General features: G+C 39.0%; 1 protein-coding gene across 6 annotated transcripts in view; it reads left to right on the top strand.

Annotated features, from left to right (window-relative positions):
• The window catches only part of LOC101614787 (sarcolemma associated protein), a 168,442-nt gene that overhangs the window by 89,106 nt on the left and 53,640 nt on the right, over positions 1 to 25,696 (top strand). For 2 of the 6 annotated variants that reach the window (XM_045136193.1, XM_004661310.2), the window contains exons 4-12: positions 3,910 to 3,946; positions 6,346 to 6,408; positions 9,834 to 9,929; positions 10,474 to 10,545; positions 13,363 to 13,503; positions 15,578 to 15,715; positions 19,034 to 19,202; positions 19,290 to 19,340; positions 19,764 to 19,814. In XM_045136193.1, coding sequence (XP_044992128.1) covers positions 3,910 to 3,946; positions 6,346 to 6,408; positions 9,834 to 9,929; positions 10,474 to 10,545; positions 13,363 to 13,503; positions 15,578 to 15,715; positions 19,034 to 19,202; positions 19,290 to 19,340; positions 19,764 to 19,814 — 818 coding nt within the window. The remainder of the gene's footprint in view (positions 1 to 3,909; positions 3,947 to 6,345; positions 6,409 to 9,833; positions 9,930 to 10,473; positions 10,546 to 13,362; positions 13,504 to 15,577; positions 15,716 to 19,033; positions 19,203 to 19,289; positions 19,341 to 19,763; positions 19,815 to 25,696) is intronic. The other 4 variants (XM_045136194.1, XM_045136196.1, XM_004661312.2 and 1 more) reach the window with 2 other exon arrangements.

The following is a 25,696-nucleotide window of genomic DNA, read 5'->3' as shown; positions in this document are numbered from 1 at the left end:
CCAGGTTTCATTATTTGGAGCCAAACTTTTTTTTTTTATTTAAACAGCTGGGTGTGGTGGTGCAAGCCTTTAAACCCAGTATTTGGGAGGCAGAGGTAGAAGGATTGCTATGAGTTTGAGGCCACCTTGAGACTACATAGTGAATTCCAGGTCATCCTGGTCTAGAGTGAAACCCTACCTTGGAAAACCAAAAGATAAAAATAATAATAAAGTAAAATAAATAAATAAAGTAAAATAAAGAATGCCAAGTATATATATAGCATTTAATATTATAAAGATCTTCAGTAGGTAGTTCTCAAGCTACCAACTCTTTGTTTCTTGATTTTCTTAATAAGAAAATACTGTACAACTTTCTATTAATTAAAAACAGAGAAATTATCTATAATCCACAAATTCAAAATTAATGTAAGTTTTCATTTTCTAACATACTCTTTTCTAATATATACATATAGGTAGATATAGATGGAGTTTTCCCACAATTCATACAAAATACACCTATATTCAAGATAGTATTTATAAAACACAAATATATTTTTGTAGAATGTGCTTTTTGATTTTTTAACCTTTTGTTTGTTAACTAAATGTTGCAGTCAGCTCCTCAATGCTGGGAGAAACATCCAACCAGATTCAGCTTATGGGAGGAAGGGTTTATTTTAGGCTTTCACAATCCAGGAGGAAATTCCATCAATGGTGGAAGAAGCTGATTTGCTCCAGCATCTAAATGTATGTGTGTGTGGGGGGGGGGGGGGTTCAACACCAGCAAACAAGAATAGCCAGAGCTCAAACTGCTCTCCATAAACCTTAGGGCTAGACTTGAAGATCCTACCCTCTTTAGCAAGGACTTACCTGCTAGGGACTCATGTTATAAGCTTTAATTTTAATGAAACATCTGCCATACATTTAAATTATCACATTCAAACAACCACATCAGATTTCATAAGGGCCAAGTAGTTTCTTCTTAGATTACTAAGAAAACTGGATTTTGGCCGGTTGTGGTGGCGCACGCCTTTAATTCCAGCACTCGGGAGGCAGAGGTAGGAGGATCGCCGTGAGTTCAAGGCCACCCTGAGACTACAGAGTTAATTCCAGGTCAGCTTGGACCAGAGTGAGACCCTACCTCAAAAAAAAAAAAAAAACTGGATTTTAAGATTAAAAAAATATATTTATTTTTTATTTATTTATTAACAACAGAGAGAGGGAGAGAGATAGTGAGTGAGAGTGGGTGCCTCTAGCCACTGCAAATGAACTCCAGGCACATGTCTGCTTACGTGGGACCTGGAGAATTGAACCTGGGTCCTGAGGCTTTGCAGGCAAGTGCCTTAACTGCTAAGCCATCTTTCCAGCCCAGAAAACTGGATTTTTAAAAGTCTTATCTGCTTCAACTTAGACTTTATTACATTCATTTTTCTTATCACATATATCTGCAGGAAAACAAAGTACTTGTCAAAAATGGTTATCTCTGTTGGCTGTGATTTGACAAAATTCTATTTAATTTTATAGAGTAAAGAATAGCTAACATTATCTATTATTATTATTTTTTTAACCTTCACTAGGCAATACCATTGTTAGGGCCTAATGACAGGTAAGCTCTGCAAAGGCACCAGTCATGTAGTCAGTACAGCATAGTTAAAGCTGACACAGGCTCCTTGAAGCTCTGCAAAAGATCATGTCACATGTCTGAGAGGGTGGTGGGTGCAAGTACTTAGAGCTCTGTTTTGTACCTCATACCAGATGAGTTTTTACAGCAGCTTACACTTACACATGATTAACCAGCTAACTCTGTGAGCTTTTATTTATTTATTTTTTTAAAATATTTTAAGTTATTTATTATTTGACAGAGAGAGGGGGGGAGAGAGAGAGAATGGGTGCACCAGGGCCTCTAGTCACTGCAAACGAACTCCAGACATGTGCACCCCCTTGTGCATCTGGCTTATGTGGGTCCTGGGGAATCAAACCTGGGTCCTTTGGCTTTGCAGGCAAATGCCTTAACTGCTAAGCCATCCCTCCAGCCCTAAGCTCTTTATTTTTATTAACACATTTAATACTTAACCCTGGAGTTGGGGAGATGGCTCAGTAGATAAAGTGCTTGCTACTCAAGCCTCAGTCCCTGAGTTTGATACTTAGACCTCATGTCAAAAGCTGGCTGGCGGGCGTGGTGGTGCACTCCTTTAATCCCAGCACTCAGAAGGCAGAGGTAGAAGGATCACCAAGATATTAACGCCACCCTGAGACTTCAGAGCGAGTTCCAAGTCAGCCTGGGTTAGAGCGAAACCTTACCTCAAAAAAAAGGGGGGGGGAGGAGCTGAAAGTTGTGCAGGCTTATGTAATGCCAGATAGAGACAGGAGACTTTCTGGAAGTTCTTGGTGAGTATAGCACAAAGAAGAGCAGAGTGACATCTGGAGAAGCACAGCCTCAGATGAGGTAGACAGACGGACCTCAGAGTTGTCTGCTGACCTCCACATCCTGCTGTGGCATGTGTGATCCACACTCACACGTATTAATAATTTCAAAAAGTTAAGCCAGGTATAGTGGCACCTGCTTTTAATCCCAACACTTGTGAGACAGAGGTAGGAGGATCACCATGAGTTTGAGGACTACACAGTGAATTCCAGGTCAGCCTGGGCTAGAACAAGACCCTGCCTCAAATAACAAAAATGAGGGTCGGGCATGGTGGCACATGCCTTTAATCCCAACACTCAGGAAGTAGAAGTAGGAGGACTGCTGTAGGTTCAAGGCCACCCTGAGACTACATAGTGAATTCCAGGTCAGCCTGTGCTAGAGTGAGACTCTACCTCGAAAAACTTTATTTAAAAAAAATAATTTTTTTTTAATAAAAAGAATCCTATAGAATTAGTTTTATAAGTGTTACCGTCACTTTATAAATGGGAAAGCTGAGGCATATCTTGGTTATAATTATCTCACTTTATGGACAGGGGATGAGGCCTTGTCTGATTAGGTAATTTGCCTTTCAGCATGGATAGCCAGAATTTGGACCAGTCAGCAGCTTATGAGCCTGCATTAACTAATGTTTCCCTGCTTTTCTCTCAGCAATTCATCATCAGGCCCCAAAGGATGTTAGTAGCAGTTAATGTGCTGTTGAATGTTTTCTTTGAAATTGATACACCAAGTTCAGTTTCATACATCTAAGCTTACAGTTAATTTCTTAGGTGGCTTGGTAGGGGGTAGTTTTAGTATTTTGACAGTTAATATTGTTCTGTACTGGAACAACTATCCAGTTGAACTTCACTTGTTTTTTAAAAGGAGATAGAGAAAGGGGTGGGGGAGAAAATGGGCACTCCAGGGCCTTCAACCACTGTAAATGAACCCCAGACACATGCTCCCCCCTTGTGCATCTATCTGGTTTATGTGGGTCCTGGGCAATCGAACCTGGTCCTTTGGCTTTGCAGGCAAATGTCTTAACCACTAAGCCATCTCTCTAGCCTGAACTTCACTTTTTAAAACTCTATATAGTAATATTTAATTTAAAAGAATTTATGGGCCACAGTTCCTCAGAGGCCACGTAATAAAAAGTTTAAAAAATTGTACCCCGCAAAATTCAAATGTATGATTTAAAATATGCTTTTCTATATAGAAAAACTTAGAATGAAGGAATTCACCAAAGCCCTCAGTAAGTAGTTTCTTGAAGGGCTTTCAGTACATTTTGGTTTGAACTTGATTTTAAGAAATAGAAAAAATAATAAAAACAACTAAAGAAATGCATTGATGTTTAAAGGAGATTTTTATACTCATTTGTTTAATTTTAGAATGTCATACATTTATGAAGGATTGAAGATTCACATATGCAGGCAAAGGCATCAGTTTTGTGACTTAGGATATTCTGGTACTCTCATGCTCCGTTTCCTCTGTTGTCAGGAAATTAGATAAAAATTCTAAATTTTACTTTTCAGTGTCATCCATGCTCCATTGCCAAGTCCTGTTGACAAAGTAAGTTGCTAATGATTATTTTTCTAAACTTTGAAATATTACTTATTTTGAAATGATTGTTTTTAATATGCTTTACCTAGAAATGCATTTCTTCTTTGTAACAAAATATAGAAGTGCATATGGTTAAGTAGTTAATGCAGGCTTCGGAGCTTCAGTGTCTGTAGAACTGAGGATGGGTGCTGCTTTGGGAAAAGCCTTCACTATCTCCAGCAAACAGGTGACCTAGTAGACTAGGAATACCTGGGTTGTGCCTAGCCTGCAGCAAGGAATGTGAACTTTGACCTTTTATTCTGGGGAACAGTTCTATTGAGGATGTTTCTAATGCTTTCTACTCAAGTACTTCACTCAGCCTTTACCTATATAGCAAAGTAGTATAGAAACATGAACTTGGTGAAATTATTCTTTTATTATCTTTGGAGATCAATTGTAATACAACCTGACCAGAAACATAATTGATTGCTAGACAAAATATTTTCTGTTTTAAAATACTTTATTATTTATTTGTGATAGAGTGAGAGAGAAAGAGGCAAATAGAAAGCGAATGGGTGTGTCAGGACCCCCAGCCATTGCAAATGAACCTCAACACATGTGCCATTTTGTGCACCTGTGGGTCCTGGGGAGTTGAACCTTTGGCTTTGCAGGCTAGTGCTTTAACCGCTAAGCCATCTCTCTAGCCCCTAGACTATAATTTTTTTTTTTGTTGTTGTTCATAAATACTGAGGCATTAGAACCATAGGATTGGCCAGGCATGGTGGTGCACACCTTTAATCCCAGCACTTAGGAGGTAGAGGTAGGAGGATTGCCATGAATTTGAGTCCACCTTGAGAGTACATAGTGAGTTCCAGATGAGCCTGGGCTAAAGTAAGACCTCATACCTCAAAAGACACACACACGCGTGCCCCTATACATCCACCCGCCATAGAATCATTGCTAAATAACAAATAAGAGAAAGCAAAGCAATATATCTTTTAGGCCTTTTCACATTAATGTGAATATTGGGAGTTTTGTTGGTTTGTTTTTGGTTTTTGAGACAGTCTCATGTAGCCTTGGGTGGTTTTGAACTCATTCTCCTAGCTCTGCCTCCTAAGTGCTGGGATTACAGATATATACTGAATATTGTTTTTAGTATGCAACAGCTAAACTATTGGGAAAATACTTTTAAAATTAACTATAATAAGAAAAAAATCAAAACTGTTTTCATTGTCTCTCACTATTGGATAGAGTTTTGATTCTTTCTCTCCCACTCTCTGTTTTTAATTTTTGGGTTTTTGTTAGAGTATGAGATTTCATGTTATCTTCCAGCCCTGACACATACTTTCAATAGCAGTTAATTTTTTTTTTTTTAATTTTTTGAGGTAGGGTCTCACTCTAGTCCAGGCTGACGTGGAATTCACTATATAGTCTCAGGGTAGCCTCGAACTCATGGCGATCCTTCTACCTCTGCCTCCCGAGTGCTGGGATTAAAGGTGTGCACCCCCATGCTTAGCCTGAAATTGGTTATTTCTAAATGACTTGTTGAAGAAATATTTAATTATAAAATTTAAAGGAAAAATGTATATAGGTGTATGAGTTAGGAAATATTATAAATTAGAAAAGGGCTATGTTGCTTTTGTCCTACAAATTTGTGATTTGACTTATCAAGGAATGTTTTCAACTTGGCCCTTAATACTTTTTAAAAATTTTAAGACAATCAGCATAATACCATCTATAAATTCTGAGCAGAGGGCTGGATAGATGGCTTAGTGGTTAAGGCGCTTGTCTGGAAAACCTAAAGACCCAGGTTTGATTCCCCAGTACCCATGTAAGCCTGATGCACATGGTGGTGCATGCTTGCTGGAATTGATCTGCAGTAAATATAGGCCCTGGCATGCCCATTCTCTTTCTCTCCCTCCTTTCAAATAAATAAAATGAAAATAGAAATTCTGAGCTGAAATATTTTGAAAACTAAAAGAATGGATTAAGTGAAAACTATTTTATATGCATATTTAGATAAATAGACATTTTGTGGAATTGGTTTGTCTGTTTATTTGTTGCTTTATTTGTTTTTGTTTTTCAAAGTAGGGTTTCACTCTAACCTAGGCTGACCTGGAATTCACTATGTAGTCTTTGGGTGGCCTCGAACTCACAGTGATCCTCCTACCTCTGCCTTCAGAGTGCTGAGATTAAAGGCATGCACCACCATTTCAGGCTCTGGTTTGCCTTTTTATTTTTGAGAAAAGGTCTTACTCTAGCCCTGATTGACCAGGAACTCACTTTGTAGCTCATGCTGGCCTCCTACCTAAGTCTCTTAAGTATTGAGATCAAAGGTGCGTGCTTCTATGCCTGGCTGATTTGTCTTGAATGTCTTTCATAATAAAATGTTTTCTGTGACTGCTGATATTGTGACATCTTCCTTATAGGTTGCTGCTAACACTCCAAGTATGTACTCTCAGGAATTATTCCAACTTTCTCAGTATCTACAGGTAAAAGTAAATCTTGAGAATCCTGTCATTAAATGTAAAATTGAACAACTTGGATTTCTGTTTTGCTAGTTTGCAAATACAACATAACTTAAACCTAACATAATTTAAAAAGAAATATGCTGCTAGACGACTGAAGGGTTGAAAATAGATGGTAGGAAGGAGAGTGAGTCCGGACGGCAAGTCTGGACCCCATTTCCATGTAGGAGGGATTTTCTTCTAATATGAGGAATCCAAGCAGCCCCTTACCATAGATGACTTTCATGAATTCATGCAATGAACGAACAGTTCATGTTGTTTAATGGTATTATGTAACTACACGGCACATACTGTTTGTGGTGCCCTATCTTAAGACTTTGCCTGAGTTATTCATTTAATCTTACTATCTGCTAATTTAATTCCTAGTTGCTCAGGTGGGGCTATGAAGGACAGGAGGATTTAAAATTCTACACAATGTCATACATCTGCTCTGTGCTAGCACTGGGATTAGCACGTAACCTGAGTTTCTAGAGTCTCTTGTCCCATGTTGCTGGGTCCATGATAAGGGCTTCTCCACAGGCAGCATAAGGCATTTAATTCAAGAGCCATCCAGCTTTACAAAAGCAACAGGTGTTATTTATTTTGTGATTTATGTAGATTTGGGCCAAATTACAGTTCTTTTAGGTTAGATTATGGTAAGAGTGTGGTTGCAGAAATTCTGGATGAGTTTAGAGATTGAAAGCTTTCTCTTGTTTCTGCTGCCCAGTGAATTCAGTGATGTTGGGTGAATCATATTATTTGTGCAGCATTCAGTTGTGTGTCCCTATGTTATTTCCAGCAGTCAGTCACTGAGAGCCTTGCCCTTAGCCTAGACCATGTATGGCGGTGAGGATGTACAGAAAATCACCAACATGCTAATAGATCTTACTTTCAGGAGGCTGATCCTCTGGTGCATAGAAAACAGTTGTGTATATTTTCACTTTAGTAGTCTTTAAGGGTATGGACTGCAGGCAGAATGCCTTGATCCCTGGATTCAACTTCTGGTGTCTTGAGAAAGTTGTTTAAAATTCTTGGGCTTCAATTTTCTTAGCTCTCCACATTATGAAGTATATTTTTATACTTAAAGCACATAAGAGTAGCAATACAAGGTGGAATGTGTGTTGTAAATGTCAGTGGTCATTCACCATGCAGTAGGAAGACACATCAACTGATACACACCTGTTTTCAAAGGTGCCAGAAACTTGAGATTAATTTGCACTTCATTTTCCATGTAAAGAATATGGAGCTTGTGTAGGTTAACCTACAGTTTAGGTTAACAGTGTAGGTTAACCTGTAGTTTTCATTATGGATTGGGAATCTCATGCCCTAATTTTCCTTTCCAGTTCTTTGAATATTCATTTACTTTCCCATTTCTGTCTATTGGCCAGTCTTTTTCTTTTTTGTATATATGCTTATTATAGTGTAAATTAGGAACCTTTGAACCAATGCATTTCATGCTTTGAACTAAGATATTCAAATTTGGTTTAGTTAAGAAACTCATGGAGAGATGGCTTAACAGTTAAGGTGCTTGAAGCCTAAAGAGCCAAATTCGATTCCCCAGTACCCACATAATACAGATGCACCGGTGTTCTGGTTTTCTCTATCTCTCTTTCTCTCTTTCAACAAATAAATAAAACACACACAGAAACTTATGAATTTTAAAACAAGTGAAATTACTCCACCTAGTGGAAGTAGATTCTAAACACATGGCTGGCTGATGGTTTTGATTATCAGAAAAATGCTTTACCTATGTAATTTCCTGGGTCATAGGAGTTGAAAATGTGGTAAATGATCTTGGTTTAATGTAAGCTGTTTTAATGCAGGTTTTCAGGTGATACAGTTTTTATTTGTGTGTGTATATAAAATGTTTTGGGTTTTCAAGGTAGGATCTCTCTCTAGTCTAGGCTGACCTGGAATTTACTATGTAGTTTCAGTATGGCCTTGAACTCACAGTGATCCTCCCACCTCTGCCTCCTGAGTGCTGGGATTAAAGGCGTGCATCACCATGCCTGGCTTATGTTTTCATTTCATTTTATTTAAAAAATATTTTATTTTTATTTATTTATTTGAGGGGGGTGGATGAGAATGACTGGGTGTGCCAGGCCCTCCAGCCACTGCAAATGAACTCCAGTCACATGCACCCCCTTGTGCATCTGGCTTATGTGGGTCCTGGGGAATCGAACCTGGGTCTTTGGCTTTACAGGCAAGTCTCCTTAACTGCTAAGCCATCTCTCCAGCCCTTATTTTATTTTTTTAAAAAAATTTAAAATTTTTATTTATTTGAGAGAGAGAAAGAGAATGGGCATCCCAGGTCCTCTAGCCACTGCAAATGAACTCCAGATGCATGCGCCATCTTGTGCATCTGGCTTATGTGGGTCCTGGGGAATCAAACCTGGGTTCTTTGGCTTTGCAGGCAAGTGCCTTAACCACTAAGCCATCTCTGCCACCCAGATTCTATATTTTTAGAATTACATTAAATGCAGTGCTTCTAATTCTCACATAGGACATATCTCCCCAGTTTGTTAGTTTGTTTATCGAGGATGTGAAGAGTGATGAATTAATGCTTAAGGTATTAATTGCTATGTTTGCAGCATGCACATCTCTGTTGAGATGGCTTCAAGGTAATTAAGTCCTTATTGAGAGGAATTTCAGGAGGTGAAGGTGTGTAGAAGCCACAGCTAAATGCTATGAGTGTTGTTACCTTTGCTGGCTGTAGGGACACCATCAAATATAAACAAGCTGCTGGAGCACAGACTTTCGCTTTCAGTCTCCTTTACCATAACTACTCCCCTGACCCCTTAGTAATACTGAACTTGTACTTGGTGGATCTTGCTTCTGCCATATTAGTTGTTGCTACCTGACATGTAATTGAGAAGATTAGAGTACCTGAAAATGCCAAAGGCTGTGGGAGTAGTCTCTTAAATACTTACACATATATATGTGTGTATGTTTAGCATTTTAAAAAGAAAAAAATTACTATTTTAGACATCATATTATTCAGATAAGTTATTATAATATAGCTGTGATACCAGATTATTTTGGCTTAATTTATAATGCATTTGTTCTGAGATACATTTTTCATGTACATGTACATGTTCATGTGTGTATGATATGGAAGCTAAAACATTTGTTAGCTTTTTCTAATCTGATTATAAGTGAAAAGTAAACAGAAGGAAGTTGTTTTCCATTTGGGGAAAAAGTCATAGCTAGAGTACCTAGTACTTATAGCTCAACAGATGATGAGATTAAGATGACGTAGCCTATCTATGTTTAAGGGACTGTCAAGTTTGTAAGTAATATTTTGAAATGCATAAAGGGGACACAATATGAGTATATATTCAGACTGTACTGACAGCTGATGATTCTTCAGAGGAATCATGCCAAATCTGTTTTGTGGTTTATAATGTTAGGAGGCCTTACACCGGGAGCAGATGTTGGAACAGAAGTTAGCCACACTTCAGCGGCTACTAGCCATCACCCAAGAGGCTTCAGATACCAGTTGGCAGGTATTCCAATTGTCTTTGTATTAAAACAAACAAACATTTAAACAGTTTCTTTAAAATATGTGTTTAATCAACTAAAACTAAAATTTTGTAGCAAACAAAGGTAGTTATTGCCTACATGGACATGCTGATAAGGAGATGGCTCAGTGGCTAAAGTGGTTAAAGGCACTTGCTTGCAAAGGCTGCAGGCCCAATTCAATTCCCTAGGCACGTACATTCTTTCTTTCTTTTTTTTCTTTGTTTGTTTTTTCGAGGTAGGGTCTTGCACTAACCCAGGCTGTCTTGGAATTCACAATGTTGTCTCAAGCAGCCTCCAGCCACTGCAAAGAAACTCCAGATGCACGTGCCACCTTGTTCATCTGGTTTATGTGGGTCCTGGGGAATAGAACTTGAGTCCTTTGGCTTTGCAGGCAAGTGCCTTAACTCCTAAGCCATCTCTCCAGCCCTTTACTTTTATTTCTTTTGTTGGCAGTAGAACTGTCTGATAAATATATTTTAATTTAATTACCCTGGGATTTACTTTTATTTATTTTTTCTTCTTCCACAGGCTTTAATAGATGAAGATAGACTCTTATCACGGTTAGAAGTTATGGGGAACCAATTACAGGCATGCTCCAAAGTAGGTATTTAATCTCAAGTACATAAGGAGGAACACATGGCATGTATATAGCTTCCTTTCTGTGACTTTTTTTTTTTTTTAGTATATGCTGAAACCTTACAGTTCTGCCATTCCTTTAAGTCTTCTGTTATGAAAGATTTCAGATATACCTGTACAAGTAGCAAGAATGATGTAAAACACACTCAAGTGCAATTCGAATTTTTAAATTTTTTTTCCTCCAGGTAAGGTCTCGCTCTAGCCCAGCCTGACCTGGATTTCACTATGAAGTCTCAGGGTGGCCTCAAACTAATGGTGATCCTCCTACCTCTGCCTCCCAAGTGCTGGCTCTAATGCTTTTCTTCTATTGCGATTGATTTTTATTGATGAAACTGGCTCATTAGCCCACTAAGAATTTGCCTCAGTCTGTGTTGCTATGTAAACATTTTCTAGCTCCCTTCAAAGACCACAGTAGTAGTGTGGTGTGATGTACAGATTTGGTCTGATTTCAGTTTCATAGGTTTTTTTTTTTTGGTTTTTGAGTGTTTTCTTTTTCTTTGCCAACAATTCATGAATGGTATTGTGGGGTTTTTTTTTGTTTGTTTGTTGTTTATTCTTATTTATTTGAGAGCGACAGAGAAAGAGGGAGGGAGAGAGGGGGGAAGGGGGGGAGAGAATGGACATGCTAGGCCTTCCAGCCACTGTAAACAAACTCCAGACGCATGTACCCCCTTGTGCATCTGGCTAACGTGGGTTCTGGGGAATCGAGCCTCAAACCAGGGTCCTTAGGCTTCACAGGCAAACACTTAACCACTAAGCCATCTCTCCAGCCCAGTATTGTGTTCTTTGACCAAGAAGAACATAATGCCTTTTTAGGATTTTATTCTTCTTAACTAGCTATATTATTTTTTCAAGATTACAAAAATGGGCTGGAGGGATGGCTTAGCGGAGTGGGAAAGGCATTTGCCTGCAAAGCCAAAGGACCTAGGCTCAATTCCCCAGGACCTATGTTAGTTAGATGCACAAGGGGGTGCATGCATCTGGAGTTTGTTTGCAGTGGCTGGAGGCCCTGGTGCGCCCATTTTTCCCCTCTTTCTCTGTCAAATAGATTAAAAATAAAACATATTTTTAAAAAAATTACAAAAATTATGTTGTAATTCTGTCATTCCTTCATTTATTTAGCTGGATTGCCTCTACAAAAAGAATTTTCCCTCATGAACCATTTGGTTACTCTGAACCACAGTGTCTAAAGTAAAAGCCCCAGGATAAGTGCTTTTCTCCTCTTATTTTCTGGATTTCAAAGTAATAAATTGGTTTTCCTTTTTGTCCACCAGAGAATAACAGTAATGTTTTTTCCCTCACATTTAATCATTTTTTTAACTTTTTATTTATTTATTTATTTGAGAGCGACAGACACAGAGAGAAAGACAGATAGAGGGAGAGAGAGAGAATGGGCGCGCCAGGGCTTCCAGCCTCTGCAAACGAACTCCAGATGCGTGCGCCCCCTTGTGCATCTGGCTAACATGGGACCTGGGGAACCGAGCCTCGAACCGGGGTCCTTAGGCTTCACAGGCAAGCGCTTAACTGCTAAGCCATCTCTCCAGCCCCATTTAATCATTTTTTATATCCTTTATCATATTTCAGTTGCTGTTTTTATTGATGATCCAATTATCCCAGTTTTGGTCTGAGTGAATCTCTTCCCTTGGCTCATTAGACATAACTGTACACAATTTTGATAGCTTCCTGATGACTTGCTCATCTTGTACATGTCTTTTTTTAAAATATATTTTATTATGTATTTATTTGACAGAGAAAGAGAGAAAGACAGAGAGTGAATGGGCGTGTCAGGGCCTCCAGCCACTGCAAATGAACCCCAGACTCCTGTACCTCCTTGTGCATCTGGCTAATGTGGGTCCTGGAGAATCGAACGTGGGTCCTTTGGTTTTTTAGGCAAATGCCTTAATTGCTAAGCCATCCCTCCAGCCCCATCTTGTACATTTTTTGTTCTTGACATGGAGTCTGATTTTACCCCCTCGATTCTCTTACTGATTTTTTTTAACCATTGTTTTAAGGCTGGAGAGATGGCTCAGCAGTAAAAGGGATTTTCTTGCAAAGCCTACTGACCTGGGTTTGATTCTCTAGTATCCATGTAAACTCAGATGTACAAAGTGGTGCATGCATCTGGAGTTCATTTGTGGTGGCAAGAGGTCCTGGCACACCTATTCATATTCCTTCTCTGTCTCTCACTTTCTCTCTCTTCCTCCCTTCCTAGTAAGTAAATAAAAAAAAAAGTTTAATGCTTCAGAAGTTAAAAATTTTTGCTCACAAATGTAAATATGATGGGGCTTCCTTAGAATATAGATATGTATGAGTAATTAATTTTAAATATTTGAGAAAAATTAATTGCCTTTAGCTTTTTAAAAAAAATTTTGTTTATTTGAGAGAGAGAGAAAAAAAATAGGTGGAGAAGGGGGGAGGGAGAGAATGGGTGTGCCAAGGCCTCTAGTCACTGCAAATGAACTCCAGATGAATGTGCCCCTTGTGCATCTGGCGTTACATGGATCCTGGAGAATCGAACCTGGATCCTTTGGCTTTGTAGGCGAGTGCCTTAACCACTAAGCCATCTCTCAAGCCTACCTTTAGCTTTTTATTGGAAGTAGGAATTGAATTGCTATTTGTGAAAGTATAATTTAATGGTAACTTTCAAATACAGATGAGCCAGCATCATCTGTTTGGAGGCACTGTAACAGAGGGCATCACAAGGCAGTTCTTTCTTCAAAGAGTAAGAGCTTTTAAAGAAAAAAATAACTTGCCTATAATTATAAATGTCTTTTCTTCTAGAATCAAACAGAAGATAGTTTACGGAAGGAGCTCATTGCATTACAGGAGGACAAACACAACTATGAGACAACAGCCAAAGAGTCCCTGAGGCGGGTTCTTCAGGAGAAAATTGAAGTTGTCAGGAAACTTTCAGAAGTTGAGGTATTTCACTTTAAAAATTCTAAGTAGTATCCAGGGTTTGTTTTTTATTTTTTTAGTTTTTATTATTTCTATTAAATATTTTAAATATTTCAAACATTTCAGAATAATTTAAACCTGGGTTTTGGTATATTGCTAGATAATATTTACTGTCCATCAGATGCTGCTCTCATTAATAGGAGTTTTTAACATAGTCTTGGAGTTTTGCTGCCTGAGAAAATAAAGGCTAACCAGGGAATGTTACTGTTTACACTCTTGTAGGAAGCAGCCTTCTTAGAATGAACTGTAATGGCCAGAAATTGATCTGGCATAGCATTTTGCTTTTCTTCTAGTTGAAGACTGTTACTGTAAGGCCAAGAACATAAAACTGTGTATTCCTAATTTACCATGCTCTGAAGAGTAGAGCTGTGTTTTCTACTTGGAAGTTCACAGAGAAAATCTTCAAAGCCCCTAGGAACACTCAGAATCCGATTCTTGGAGCTGAGTATGTAGTTCAGTGGTAGAGAATAGAATTACCATGTGTGTGTCCCTGGCATTAATTCCCACTATAAAGAAAAAGGGCTAGAGAGATGGCTTAGCAGTTAAGGCCACCCTTACTTGGGAAGCCTAAGGATCCAGGTTTGATTCCCCAGAATCCATGTAAGGCAGATGCACATGGTGGTGCATGCATTGGAGTTCATTTGCAGTGGCTAGAGGTACTAGTGTACCCATTCTCTGTCTCTCTTTCTCTCTCTCTCTCTCTCTCTCTCTCTCTCTCTCTCTCTCTCTGTCTCTCTCTCTCTGTCTCTCTTACTCTTTCTCACACACACACTTGCATACATACATAAAATTTTTTTTATAAAAGAGAAAGGATTCATTCGTGCTTAAAAACTATAATAACAACAACAAAACATCCTAATTCATATGTCTCATTCTTTTGAACCATTGCAAAATTAACACAGAAGTTTTATCTGTCACTGGATTTCATGAAAAATGCTTATAATAAACTATTTGGTAAACATACCTTCAGTGCTAGAATTGATAGAGTTGAGTGTGGTCCACGCCTGCCCTCTAGCACTGCAGTCTGAGGAATAATAGTCACAAGTGTTAGGTTAGCCTGGGCTGCATAGTGAAGTAGAGGCCAGCTTGAGTTATGTAGTCTTGTCAAAAACAAGTGAGAAAGGAACTAACGGGTTTTAAATATTGTCAAGGCTAAAAGTGATCCTACCCAACCTATTAAAAACATAAACATAGGTAGTTTCTTTTTTCCACCTCATCCCCCAACATTTTAAAAAGAAATGCTAAAGAAAGGCAAAAAAAAAAAAAAAAAAAAAGGAGAAGAAGAAGAAATGCTTAGTTGTATTTTCTATACCTGAAGAAAAATGAAATGAAATCTCCCCCCCCCCCCCCTTAGTTTTTCGAGGTAGGGTCTTATTCTAGTTCAGGCTGACCTGGAATTCACTATGTAGTCTCAGGGTGGCCTTGAACTCATGGCAATCCTTCTACCTCTGCCACCCAAGTGCTGGGATTAAAGGCATGTGCGGCCATTCCCAGCTCTTTTTATAAAATAAGCTTTGTAGGGCTGGAGAGATGGCTTAGTGGTTAAGGCGCTTGCCGGCAAAGCCAAAGGACCTTGGTTCGATTCCCTAGTACTCCTGTAAGCCAGATGTGCAAGGTGGCAAGTTCGTTTGCAGTGGCTGGAAGCCCTGGCTCGCCCATTCTCTTGCTCTCTCTTTCTCTCAGCCTCTTTCCCTCTCTCAAATAAATAAATAAAAATAAAATATTTAAAGGTTTCAGGCCGGGCGTGGTGGTGCTGCATGCCTTTAATCCCAGCACTTGGGAGGCAGTGGTAGGAAGGAAGATCACCATGAGTTCGAGGCCACTCTGAAACTATCATAGTGAATTCCTGGTCAGCCTGGGCTACAGTGAGACCCTACCTCAAAAAAATAAAAAATAACAATAATCTTTGTATAAAGCCCAGAGCAAATGTTGTAAAATAGCCTAAAAAGTTATGTTTTTTAGAAATTGAATTTATATTGAATCCTAAATGACAAATGTGCATTTATTCTAAATCATTGTTTATGATCTTGAATTGCAGCGAAGTCTGAGTAATACCGAAGATGAATGTACCCATCTGAAAGAAATGAATGAGCGGACTCAGGAAGAATTGAGGGAATTAGCAAATAAATATAATGGAGCAGTTAATGAGATTAAAGATTTATCTGATAAATTAAAGGTATGTATTCAATCTATAGGAAAATGTGTTAATACACCTAGACAATGTAGAAGTTCAGATATTGCTTAATAGTTGTTGATGTAAAATTTGGTAAAATAGAAAAGTTGAAATTGGTAGAGAAATGAAGACGCCTGCATTCTGTTTCGTTCAGTGTCATGATTGTGGGAAGTTAAATTGCAAATGCTGACATACTTCCTCAGGCTGGAAGCATAGTCCGTGCTTACCACATGCTTGGGCTCTGGTGCTTCTTTTTTTGTTTGTTTGCTTTTTGGTTTTTACGAGGTAGGGTCTCACTCTAGCCCAGGCTGACCTGGAATTCACTATGCAATCTTAGTGTGGCCTTGAACTCATGGTGATCCTCCTACCTCTGTCTCCCAAGTGCTGGGATTTTTTTTTTTAAGATTTATTTTTATTTATTTATTAGAGAGAGTGAGAATGGGCATGCCAAGGCCTCTAGCCACTGTAAACTAATTCCAAATGTCTTATGTGGGACCTGGAGACTCGAACCTGGGTTCTTAGGCTTCACAGGCATGCGCCTTAACCACTAAACCCAGCCCCTCTGATGCTTCTTAAAACCTGAAACTGCTGTATTCAGGCTGTTCTACGTAGGTCGGGGAAATGGCTTAGCGGTTAAGGCATTTGCCTGCAAAGCCTAAGGACCCCAGTTCGATTCCCTAGGACCCACATAAGCTAGATGCGCAAGGTGGTACATGCATCTGGAGTTAATTTGCAGCAGCTGGAGGTGCTGGCACGCCCACTCTCTTTCTCTCTCTCCCTCTTTCTATCAGATAAATAAAATCGAAAAAATTTGAGAAAAAAAAAAAAAAACTCAGAAGAATCTTTGAGTAGTCTTCAGTCTTTAGGGATGCTATCAATTTTGTTTCGGTTGCCATTCCCTGCAGCTGTTGAACATGTAAATAAGGCCAGATCAGATTGTAGGATCATGTCTGGAGGATCCTTTAAAATCTTGTAAGAGAATCGGTGAAAACCCATCTTAATATAATTTAAACGTGTGTCTGTATTTCATGAAACCAGAAGACAGATCATAAGAAGGGAGGAGATAGAGTACCTGTGACATGAAAGCCGAGGGGAGGACTATAAGGACTATATCATTAAAACCAGTGCTTTGTATTCTGACAATTGTTTTAAAAGAGCTCAGGTTGGAGAGATTGGCTCAGTGATTAAAGACACTTGCTAGCAAAACCTAATGGGGTAGTTTCAGTTCCCCAATACCCATATAAAACCAGATGCACAAAGTGGCCATGTATCTGGAGTTCATTTGTAGCAGCAAGAGGCCCTGGCGCCCATTCTTCCTCTTCTTAGAAATAAAGAAAAATATTTAAAAAGGGCTAGAGAGATGGCATAGCAGTTATGCTTGCTGCAAAGACTACTTACCCTGGCTTGCTTCCCCAGTAAGTACCCATGTAAAGCCAAATGCACAAAGTGGTGCATACATCTGGAGTTTGTTTGCAGTGGCAGGAGGCTCTGGTGTAACCATTTTTTTTCTCCCTCCTCCCTCTCTGTCTCAAATAAATAAGAAAAAAATTAAAAATTATTTTATATTTATTTGAGAGAGAGAGAGAGGCAGATAGAGAAAGATTGGGCATGCCAGGGCCTCTAGCCACTCTAAACAAATTCTAGATTCATGTGCCATCTTGAGCATCTGGCTTATGTGGGCACTGGGGAATTGAACCTGAGTCCTTTGGCTTTTCAGACAGCTGCTTTAAATGCTAAGCCATCTCTCCAGCCCGATAGTATATTAAAAGCAAGCCAGGCATGGTGGCTCACGCCTTTAATCCCAGCACTTGGGGAGGCAGAGGTAGGAGGATTGGCATGAGTTCGAGGCTGCCCTGAGAGTATGTATAGTGAATTCCAGGTCAGCCTCAGCTAGAGTGAGACGCTACCTTGAAAAACAAAACAAACAAACAAACAAACAAAAAAAGGTTAAAAACGGTGCTGGGATTAAAGTGTGTCTTGGCTTCCTATGGCTTTTATTTTTCCTTTTTTTTTTTTAAGATAGATTTTATAAAATTAGATCTCTCTGAATAGGGCTTATACCATCATCTTTGTGTGTGTGTGTGTGTGTGAGTGAGAGAGAATGGGCATACGAGGGCCTTTAGTCACTGTGAACAAACTCTAGACACATGTGTCTCCTTGTGTGTGTGACATTTCACACTTGGCGTCACTATGTGTCTGATTTATGTGGGACCTGGGTATTTGAACATGAGTTCTTAGGCTTTGCAGCAAGCGCCGTATCTCCAGCCCCCATCATCTTTTTTTATTATTTAGTTTTTGTACTTTAGAGGTGGATAGATAGAGAGAATAGGAATGCCAGGATCTCCAGCTGAAAATGAACTCCAGATGCATGCATCCCCTTGTGCATCTAGCTTACTGGGGAATCAGATCTGGGTCCTTAGGATTCATAGGCAAGTGTCTTACCCCCTAAACCATCTCTCCAGTCCTCCCTACCATCTTTTTTATTATTTTTTTAAACAATTTTTCTTTATTTATTTATTTGAGAGCAACAGACAGAGAGAAAGACAGATAGAGGGAGAGAGAGAGAATGGGCGCGCCAGGGCTTCCAGCCTCTGCAAACGAACTCCAGATGCGTGCGCCCCCTTGTGCATCTGGCCAACGTGGGACCTGGGGAACTGAGCCTCGAACCGGTGTCCTTAGGCTTCACAGGCAAGCGCTTAACCGCTAAGCCATCTCTCCAGCCCCCTACCATCTTTTTTAAACTAAACATAAATTGTTTATAATTTCAGAATAAGTTTTATTTTAGAACTTACAAACAAGTCATGGCAATTTTAATGTTTAAGTAAAATATCATTTCTCTCTTAAAAAAATGGAGATTTAGATTCTGTATTTCTCTTTTGCCTGGTCTTTTGCTCCATGATTTTTCCTCATGGGTGAAATGGAGGAGTGCCCTCAATGCAGACCACTTCAATAGCAAGCCTTGGTCCTCATCCTCTTTAGAAAACCCAACTTTATAAATATGAACTGTAACTCAGAATACACTCCTTAAAGGTTAAGTGAATGAAGTTAGACCTGGCTTAGGTCTCTTTTTTTTTTTTTTTTTTTTTTTTTTTTTTTTTTTTTTTTTTTTTTTTGGTTTTTCAAGGTAGGGTCTCACTCTGATCCAGGCTGACCTGGAATTCACTATGTAGTCTCAGGGTGGCCTCAAACTCTCAGCAATCCTCCTACCTCTGCTTCCCGAGTGCTGGGATTAAATGCGTGCACCACCACGCCCTGCCAGTTTAGGCCTCTTAAACCAAGAAGAGATTTTATGAAATGATTAAGAACATGCCTCCTCACCAGGTAGCAGAAGGCAAACAGGAGGAAATCCAACAGAAGGGACAAGCCGAGAAGAAAGAATTACAACACAAAATAGATGAAATGGAAGAAAAAGAACAGGAACTGCAGGCAAAAATAGAAGCTTTGCAAGCTGATAACGATTTCACCAATGAAAGGCTAACGGCTCTGCAAGGTAAGGGAGTAATACAGAAACTGAATTAATTTGAGTTTTTATTTCTCTTTGTCTGTGAAATAGCTTTTTTTGGGCTTTTATTTACAGTCCGGTTAGAACATCTTCAGGAGAAAACTCTGAAGGAATGCAGCAGCTTGGGTAGGTGTTGCTCAAATTTCTCACTTGAAGCTGAATTTCAGTGGGCTTTGACTGTGTTCACATCTCACAATGGTTGCTCAGTAAGGGACATTTTACACACTAGATATAAAATGTTCCACTCTCAGACAACTTCCTTTTGCAGTTTGCATGATTACCACCAGTGGGCACCATTGTATAATCCTTGAGGAATGAAATGTCTGTACCTGATGTTTACCAGGAACAATAGTGGGATCCTTTTTTTTCTAAGACTCACTGGAAGGCCACCACATCTGAGTAGGTAGAGAGTCAAGTAGAAGCTTTCTTATGAAAGTAAATATAGTGTTCTCTAGAAAGTATGAGTAAGAAGACATATGCCTTGGTTACACTTGAAACCGCTTGTAATATTTTCTTTGATCAGGCAATGTTATCCTGTCTTAATCCTAGGGATACAAGTTGATGACTTCTTACCTAAAATAAATGGGAGCACAGAAAAAGGTAGCGTAAAAAACTTAAATATTTTTCTTTCATGATGTCCTTCTATTATTTAAGCAGGATACAGAGCTAAAAATGTATAAAGGTTTTAAGTATTTGGGGTAAAAACATTCTGTTTACATACCATTGAATTCGGTCTTTTAAAATCAGGATTATCTTCATTTTTTAAGACTTAAGGCTATTGATCTATTCTTAGATATTCCTTGCTATATGGAAATCTCAGTCTAGTAAGAAAGTCATGAGGTTCATTGCAGCAGTGACTTATGTAACCCTTTTCTGTTCACTGTACTTTTCCAAGAGCTGTACCACTATTTTTGTTCTGCCAAGCTCTGATTCCAGGTCCTTCCCCCACCCCCACCCCCAACTTTTTTTGAGGTTGGATCTCACTGTAGCCCAGGCTGATCTGGAACCACTGTGTAGTCTCAGGCTGGCCTTGAAGTCATGGTGATCCTCCTACCTTTGCCTCCTGAGTGCTGGGATTAAAGGTGTACACCATCACTCCTGACTCTAGGTTTCCATTTTTTTGTTTATTTGTATTTTGGTTTTTCAAAGTAGGGTCTTATTGTAGCCCAGACTGACCTGAAATTCATTATGTAGTCTCATTGTGGACTGGAACTCATGTTGATCCTCTACCCCTGCCTCCTACATGTTGGGATTAAAGGCAGGCACCACCATGCCTAGCATTCAGGTTCCTGTTCTTAATGTGAGTTTACTTTTTTCTTCCCTCCCTCCCTCCCTTTCTTTTGTGTGTGTATGTGAGAGAGAAGGAGGAAGGGGAGAGAGAGAAACAGTAAGCATGTCAGGGCCTCCAACCTTGTGTATCTGGCTTATGTGGGAACCTGAGGAATCAAATCTGGGTCCTTTGGCTTTTCCAGCAAGCACCTTAATTGAAGCTAAGCCACCTCTCCAGCCCAGTGTGTGAGTTTAAACAGACATTGAACCCTTGAACATGTTGTAGAAACTGGTTTTGGTTTTGCAAGGTAGGGTTTCACTCTAGTCTAGACTGACCTGGAATTCACTCTGAATTCTCAGGGTGGCCTTGAACTCACAGCGATCCTCCTACCTCTGCCTCCCAAGTGTTGGAATTAAAGGCGTGAGCCACCCCGCCCAGCGTGAAAGTTTTTTCTTTATTTATCTGTTGTATTGATCAGAGAGAATGAGATTAGTTATTTCTGCCATCAGAAATATTCTTTATTAGTTTTTTGTTTTCTGACTGGCAAGAATTCCCTCTTGCCAAAAATGTACAGCTAGTATGTGTTGGTTTTCTTGTTTTCATATGGAACGCTTTCTGCCCACTGGCTTATACAACCCTTTAAAATTCATTGTTCACCTTTGACCACTTTCTTTTTCATCTTACTTTGAGTGTCAGTATGTGCCAGGTCCTGCACTAGATGCTTGGAGTTCTAAAGGAATAAAACTACATTCTGTGACTGCTCATCTACCTGCGTAGTACCTCATTCTTTTAAGTGCAGGAGTCCGTAGAGAACATCAAGGCCACTTTCTTTTTTCATGTATCAGAGGATATCTTTATAGTTCTCAGTAAGCAAGAAGTTAAACTCTCGAAATTAGGAAGTGATATATTTTATTTTTTTTTATTTGATTGGTTTGCTTCTAATCAATATCTAGTGGGGGGGGGTATGCCTTCATAGTAGAATGCTGGCTCGTATGTGCAAGGCCCTGGGGTTCAATTCCTAGTATTGCAAGAAGAAAAAAATAGATGCATATATATAACTGGCAAAATAGACCCAGGCAGTCATGTATGAGTGAGCTATATAGTCAAGACATAATCACATATATGATGAATTTTAGAACTCTGTAGAAAGTTTATTCTTGAGCTTGGCGTGGTGGCACACGCCTTTAATCCCAGCACTTGGGAGGCCGAGGTAGGTGGAAGGTGGATCGCTGTGAGTTCAAGGTCACCCTGACAATAGTGAATTCCAGGTCATCCTGGACTAGAGTGAGACCCTACCTTGAAAACCAAAAAAGAAAAAGAAAGTTTCTTTATTCTTTATTGATACCTGACTGTTCTGTTTTGTAAAAACTGCTTAGTTTTTAAAAAAATATAATTTGATCTAGCTTTAAGAATTTTTAAAGGTATAGTTTATATTCATTGAACCAGAATTATTAGTTGCTGTTTGTTTACATATATTGGCCAATTTTTGTAAAAAATGAATTAATCAATGTACAAGCACTGACCTTCCTTAACTGTTGCTTTATTTTCTGTTAATATTTTGTTTGATTTTCTTTTTCTGGCATATACACTTTTCCATCAAATCCATCATTCTCTTGACCTGAATATGTACTTAGTGTTAATCTAAGCTTTAGCATTCAGTTAAGAATCATCACGTAAAATGTAAAGGCATCTATTTAGTATTTAGTTGCCAAATTACTGTGTAGATTGTCAGAAATTTTAGAATAGTAGACTGCTTTTGTATTATAGAACAGTTATAGACTTTTTAAGATAAAATATTTTAGGACTTGGGAGATGGCTTTTGCACAAAACCTGCAGGCCCTGGATCAGTTCCCCAGTACTCAAGTAAAGCTAGACATACAAAGTGGCACATGCATTTGGAATTTGATTGCAGTGGCAAGAGGCCCTGGAATGCCCAAAAATTCTCTCTCAAATAAATAAATAAACTTTAAAAGATTAAATATTTTAAAGACAACTCCCTACTAAAATTATTTCATTGATAAAATATTTAGGATTTTGTTTATGAGAGTAGTATAATTTGGCATATAACTCAAAACTTCATTGCATCAAGTTTAATCATAAGAGTATACTTCTTTTAACATGGACTACACATTCCACTTTGAATCTCTTATAATAAACCAAATATTCCCAATTACCAAGGCTTATAGTCATAATATTACATGATTTCTTTCTTTCTTTTTTTTTTTCGATGTAGGGTCTCACACTAGTCACTAGTCCAGGCTGACCTGGAATTAACTCTGTGGTCTCAGGGTGGCCTTGAACTCACAGTGACCCTCCTACCTCTGCCTCCTGAGTGCTTGGATTAAAGGCTTGTGCCACCATGCCCCGCACATGATTTCTTTAAAACAAAAAGTCCTCTAGGACTGGAGAGATGACTTAGCAGTTAAGGCACATGCCTGTAAAACCTAAGGATCCAGGTTCAACTCTCCAGGTCCCACATAAGCCAGATGCACATGGTGGCACATGCATCTGGAGTTCATTTGCAGTGGCTGGAGGCCATGGAGTGCCCACATTCATTCTGTCTCTCCCCCCTCTCTCCCTGTCTCTAATAAATAAAACTTTTTAGAAATCTTTTAAAAGAAGTACTCTAAATAGTAGAATGTACCAAGAACAGGTATAAGAGAAAATAAATATAATCTATATATGTAAGTTTACAGTAGGCTGCTTACATGAGAGTTACATGTTACTTAAATTTTGAGGGCTGGAGAGGTGGCTTAGCGGTTAAGGTGTTTGCCTGCAAAGCCAAAGGACTCAGGTTCAATTTCCCCAGGACCTATGTAAGCCAGATGCACAAGGGGTGCACACATCTGGAGTTCATTTGCAGTGGCTGGAGGCCCTGATGTTCCCATTCTCTCTTTCTTTCCCTCTGCCTATTTCTGTATCTCTTTCTCAAATAAATAAAAAATAAGTAGTTTTTAAAAAGTTTTAAAAAGCAGATAAAATAAATTTTACTACAAAATTTTATTCAACCCACAATATCCAAAATTTTATTTAAACATGCAGCCAGTATTTTGAGATTATTAAAAGAACATATCACATTGCCCTTTCCTTACTGTTTGAAATGATTTTATTTTTGTTTTATACCTAGCCACATTTGGAGGGTTCAGTAGCACATGTAGCTCATGGCTATAGTATTGAACAGCATAGGTGCAAAGAAAATCATAGCTGGGCGTGGTGTCATACACCTTTAATCCCAGCACTCATGAGGCAGAGGTAGGATAGCTGTGAGTTCAAGGACACCCTGAGACAACATAGTAAGTTCCAGGTCTACCTGAGCAAGAGTGAGACCCTACCTCAAAACTGGGTACTGGAAAATCAAAGTCAGATCAGTAGACATTGCAGACAAGTGCCTTAACTGCTGAGCCATCTCTCCAGCCCTGAAGAAGCTTTTTTTTTTTTTTTTTTTTTTTTTTTAAATTTGAGAGGGAGAGAGAGGGAGGGAGAGAGGGAGAAAATGGGCACACCAGGGCCTCCAGCCATTGCAAACGAACTACAGATGCATGGGTCCTGGGGAATCGAGCCTTGAACTGAGGTCCTTAGGCTTCACAGGCAAGCACTTAACTGCTAAGCCATCTCTTCAGCCCAAGCTTATTAAATATACATACATACATACATACATATATGTGTGTGTATGTATATATATGTATGTATGTATAATATGTAATACATATATTACATATATAATACATATTATATATGTATGTATAATATGTATTACATATATTATTTATATACACACACACACACACACACACACACACATACATTTTTAAATTTAAGACAGAGAGAGAAAGAGAGGAAGGGAGGGAGGGAGGGAGAGAAACAGAATGGATGTGCCAGGGCCTCCAGCCACTGCAGACAAATTCCGGATGCATGTACCACCTTGTGCATCTGGCTTACATGGGTCCTGGGAAATTAAACCTGGATCCTTTGGCTTGGCAGACAAGTGCTTTAACTGCTAAGCCATCCCTCCAGACCCTAAAGAAGCTTTTTATAGCAGTATGTTAGGGTGGTTTGTTGAGTTTTTTTTTTTTTCTTCAATATATTTCATTTATTTATTTAAGAGAGAGAGAGAGAGCACATGAGAATGTGCCACACCAGGGCCTTCAGCCACTGCAAACAAATTCCAGATACATGTGCTCCCTTGTGCATCTGGTTACATGGGTCCTTGAGATTCGAACTGGGATCCTTCGGCTTTGCAGGCAAATGCCTTAACCACTAAACCATCTCTCCAGCCTCATTGTTTGAGACTTTTTGTTTTCCTTAGTCTTTTTAGCTCTGTGGATTAAAAACTTCATCTTTAAAAGCCAATCATTCAGGGCAAATTAATGATTACATAACTACATCTTTCAGTTACTTAAAAATATGTTGATTTCGTATTAAAGTATACTGAACTTTGTTAGTTCTATTCAGTTACCTGTATTAGCATATTTTAGTTTTCCTGCCTTTGCTGCTGGCGTTAAAGACAGCAACAAACTATCTCCTTAAAGGTGTTTCTTTTTTTTTTAAGATCATATAAACTGAATTTATTAACTTTAGGAACAATAATTTTAAAGGGTCTCATATTACAGGTGTTGAAAAAAATGACTATACAATAAATGAAGACTGGTGGTCACAGCCAATGGACCATACATACGATCAACTAACAGCTGCAGTATGTAGAAATTAAGCATTATACCACATTCTCTCACTTGTTTCCAAACATAAAAGCAGATTAATTCAAACTAGCTCTATTAACTTTACTTATACTTCCATCTGAAATTAATATTTGAATGGAACATAGTTCACACAGCACTTGTTATCTACTGACATTCAAGAATCCACCTGGTGAGGCAGGGCACAGTGGCACATGCCTGTCATCCTGGCATATTTGAGGCCAGCCTGGTCACATAGTGAGTACCAGGCCAGTCAAGGCTGTATAGTAAGACCCTGTCTCAAAGGAACAAAGTAAAAATTCACCAGGTGATGCTTATACCTAGGCAAATGTTAGAATTTGTAATAACTTTACCATTTACAAACTTCAAGATAATATGGGCTGGAGAGATGGCTTAGCGGTTAAGCGCTTGCCTGTGAAGCCTAAGGACCCCGGTTCGAGGCTCGGTTCCCCAGGTCCCACGTTAGCCAGATGCACAAGGGGGCGCACGCATCTGGAGTTCATTTGCAGAGGCTGGAA

Source organism: Jaculus jaculus, chromosome 16 (assembly GCF_020740685.1).
Source record: "Jaculus jaculus isolate mJacJac1 chromosome 16, mJacJac1.mat.Y.cur, whole genome shotgun sequence".
In the NCBI taxonomy this organism is placed as follows: Eukaryota; Metazoa; Chordata; class Mammalia; order Rodentia; family Dipodidae; genus Jaculus; species Jaculus jaculus.
The sequence above is the reverse complement of the archived record's forward strand: the minus strand, read 5'-3'. Positions and strand labels throughout refer to the sequence as shown.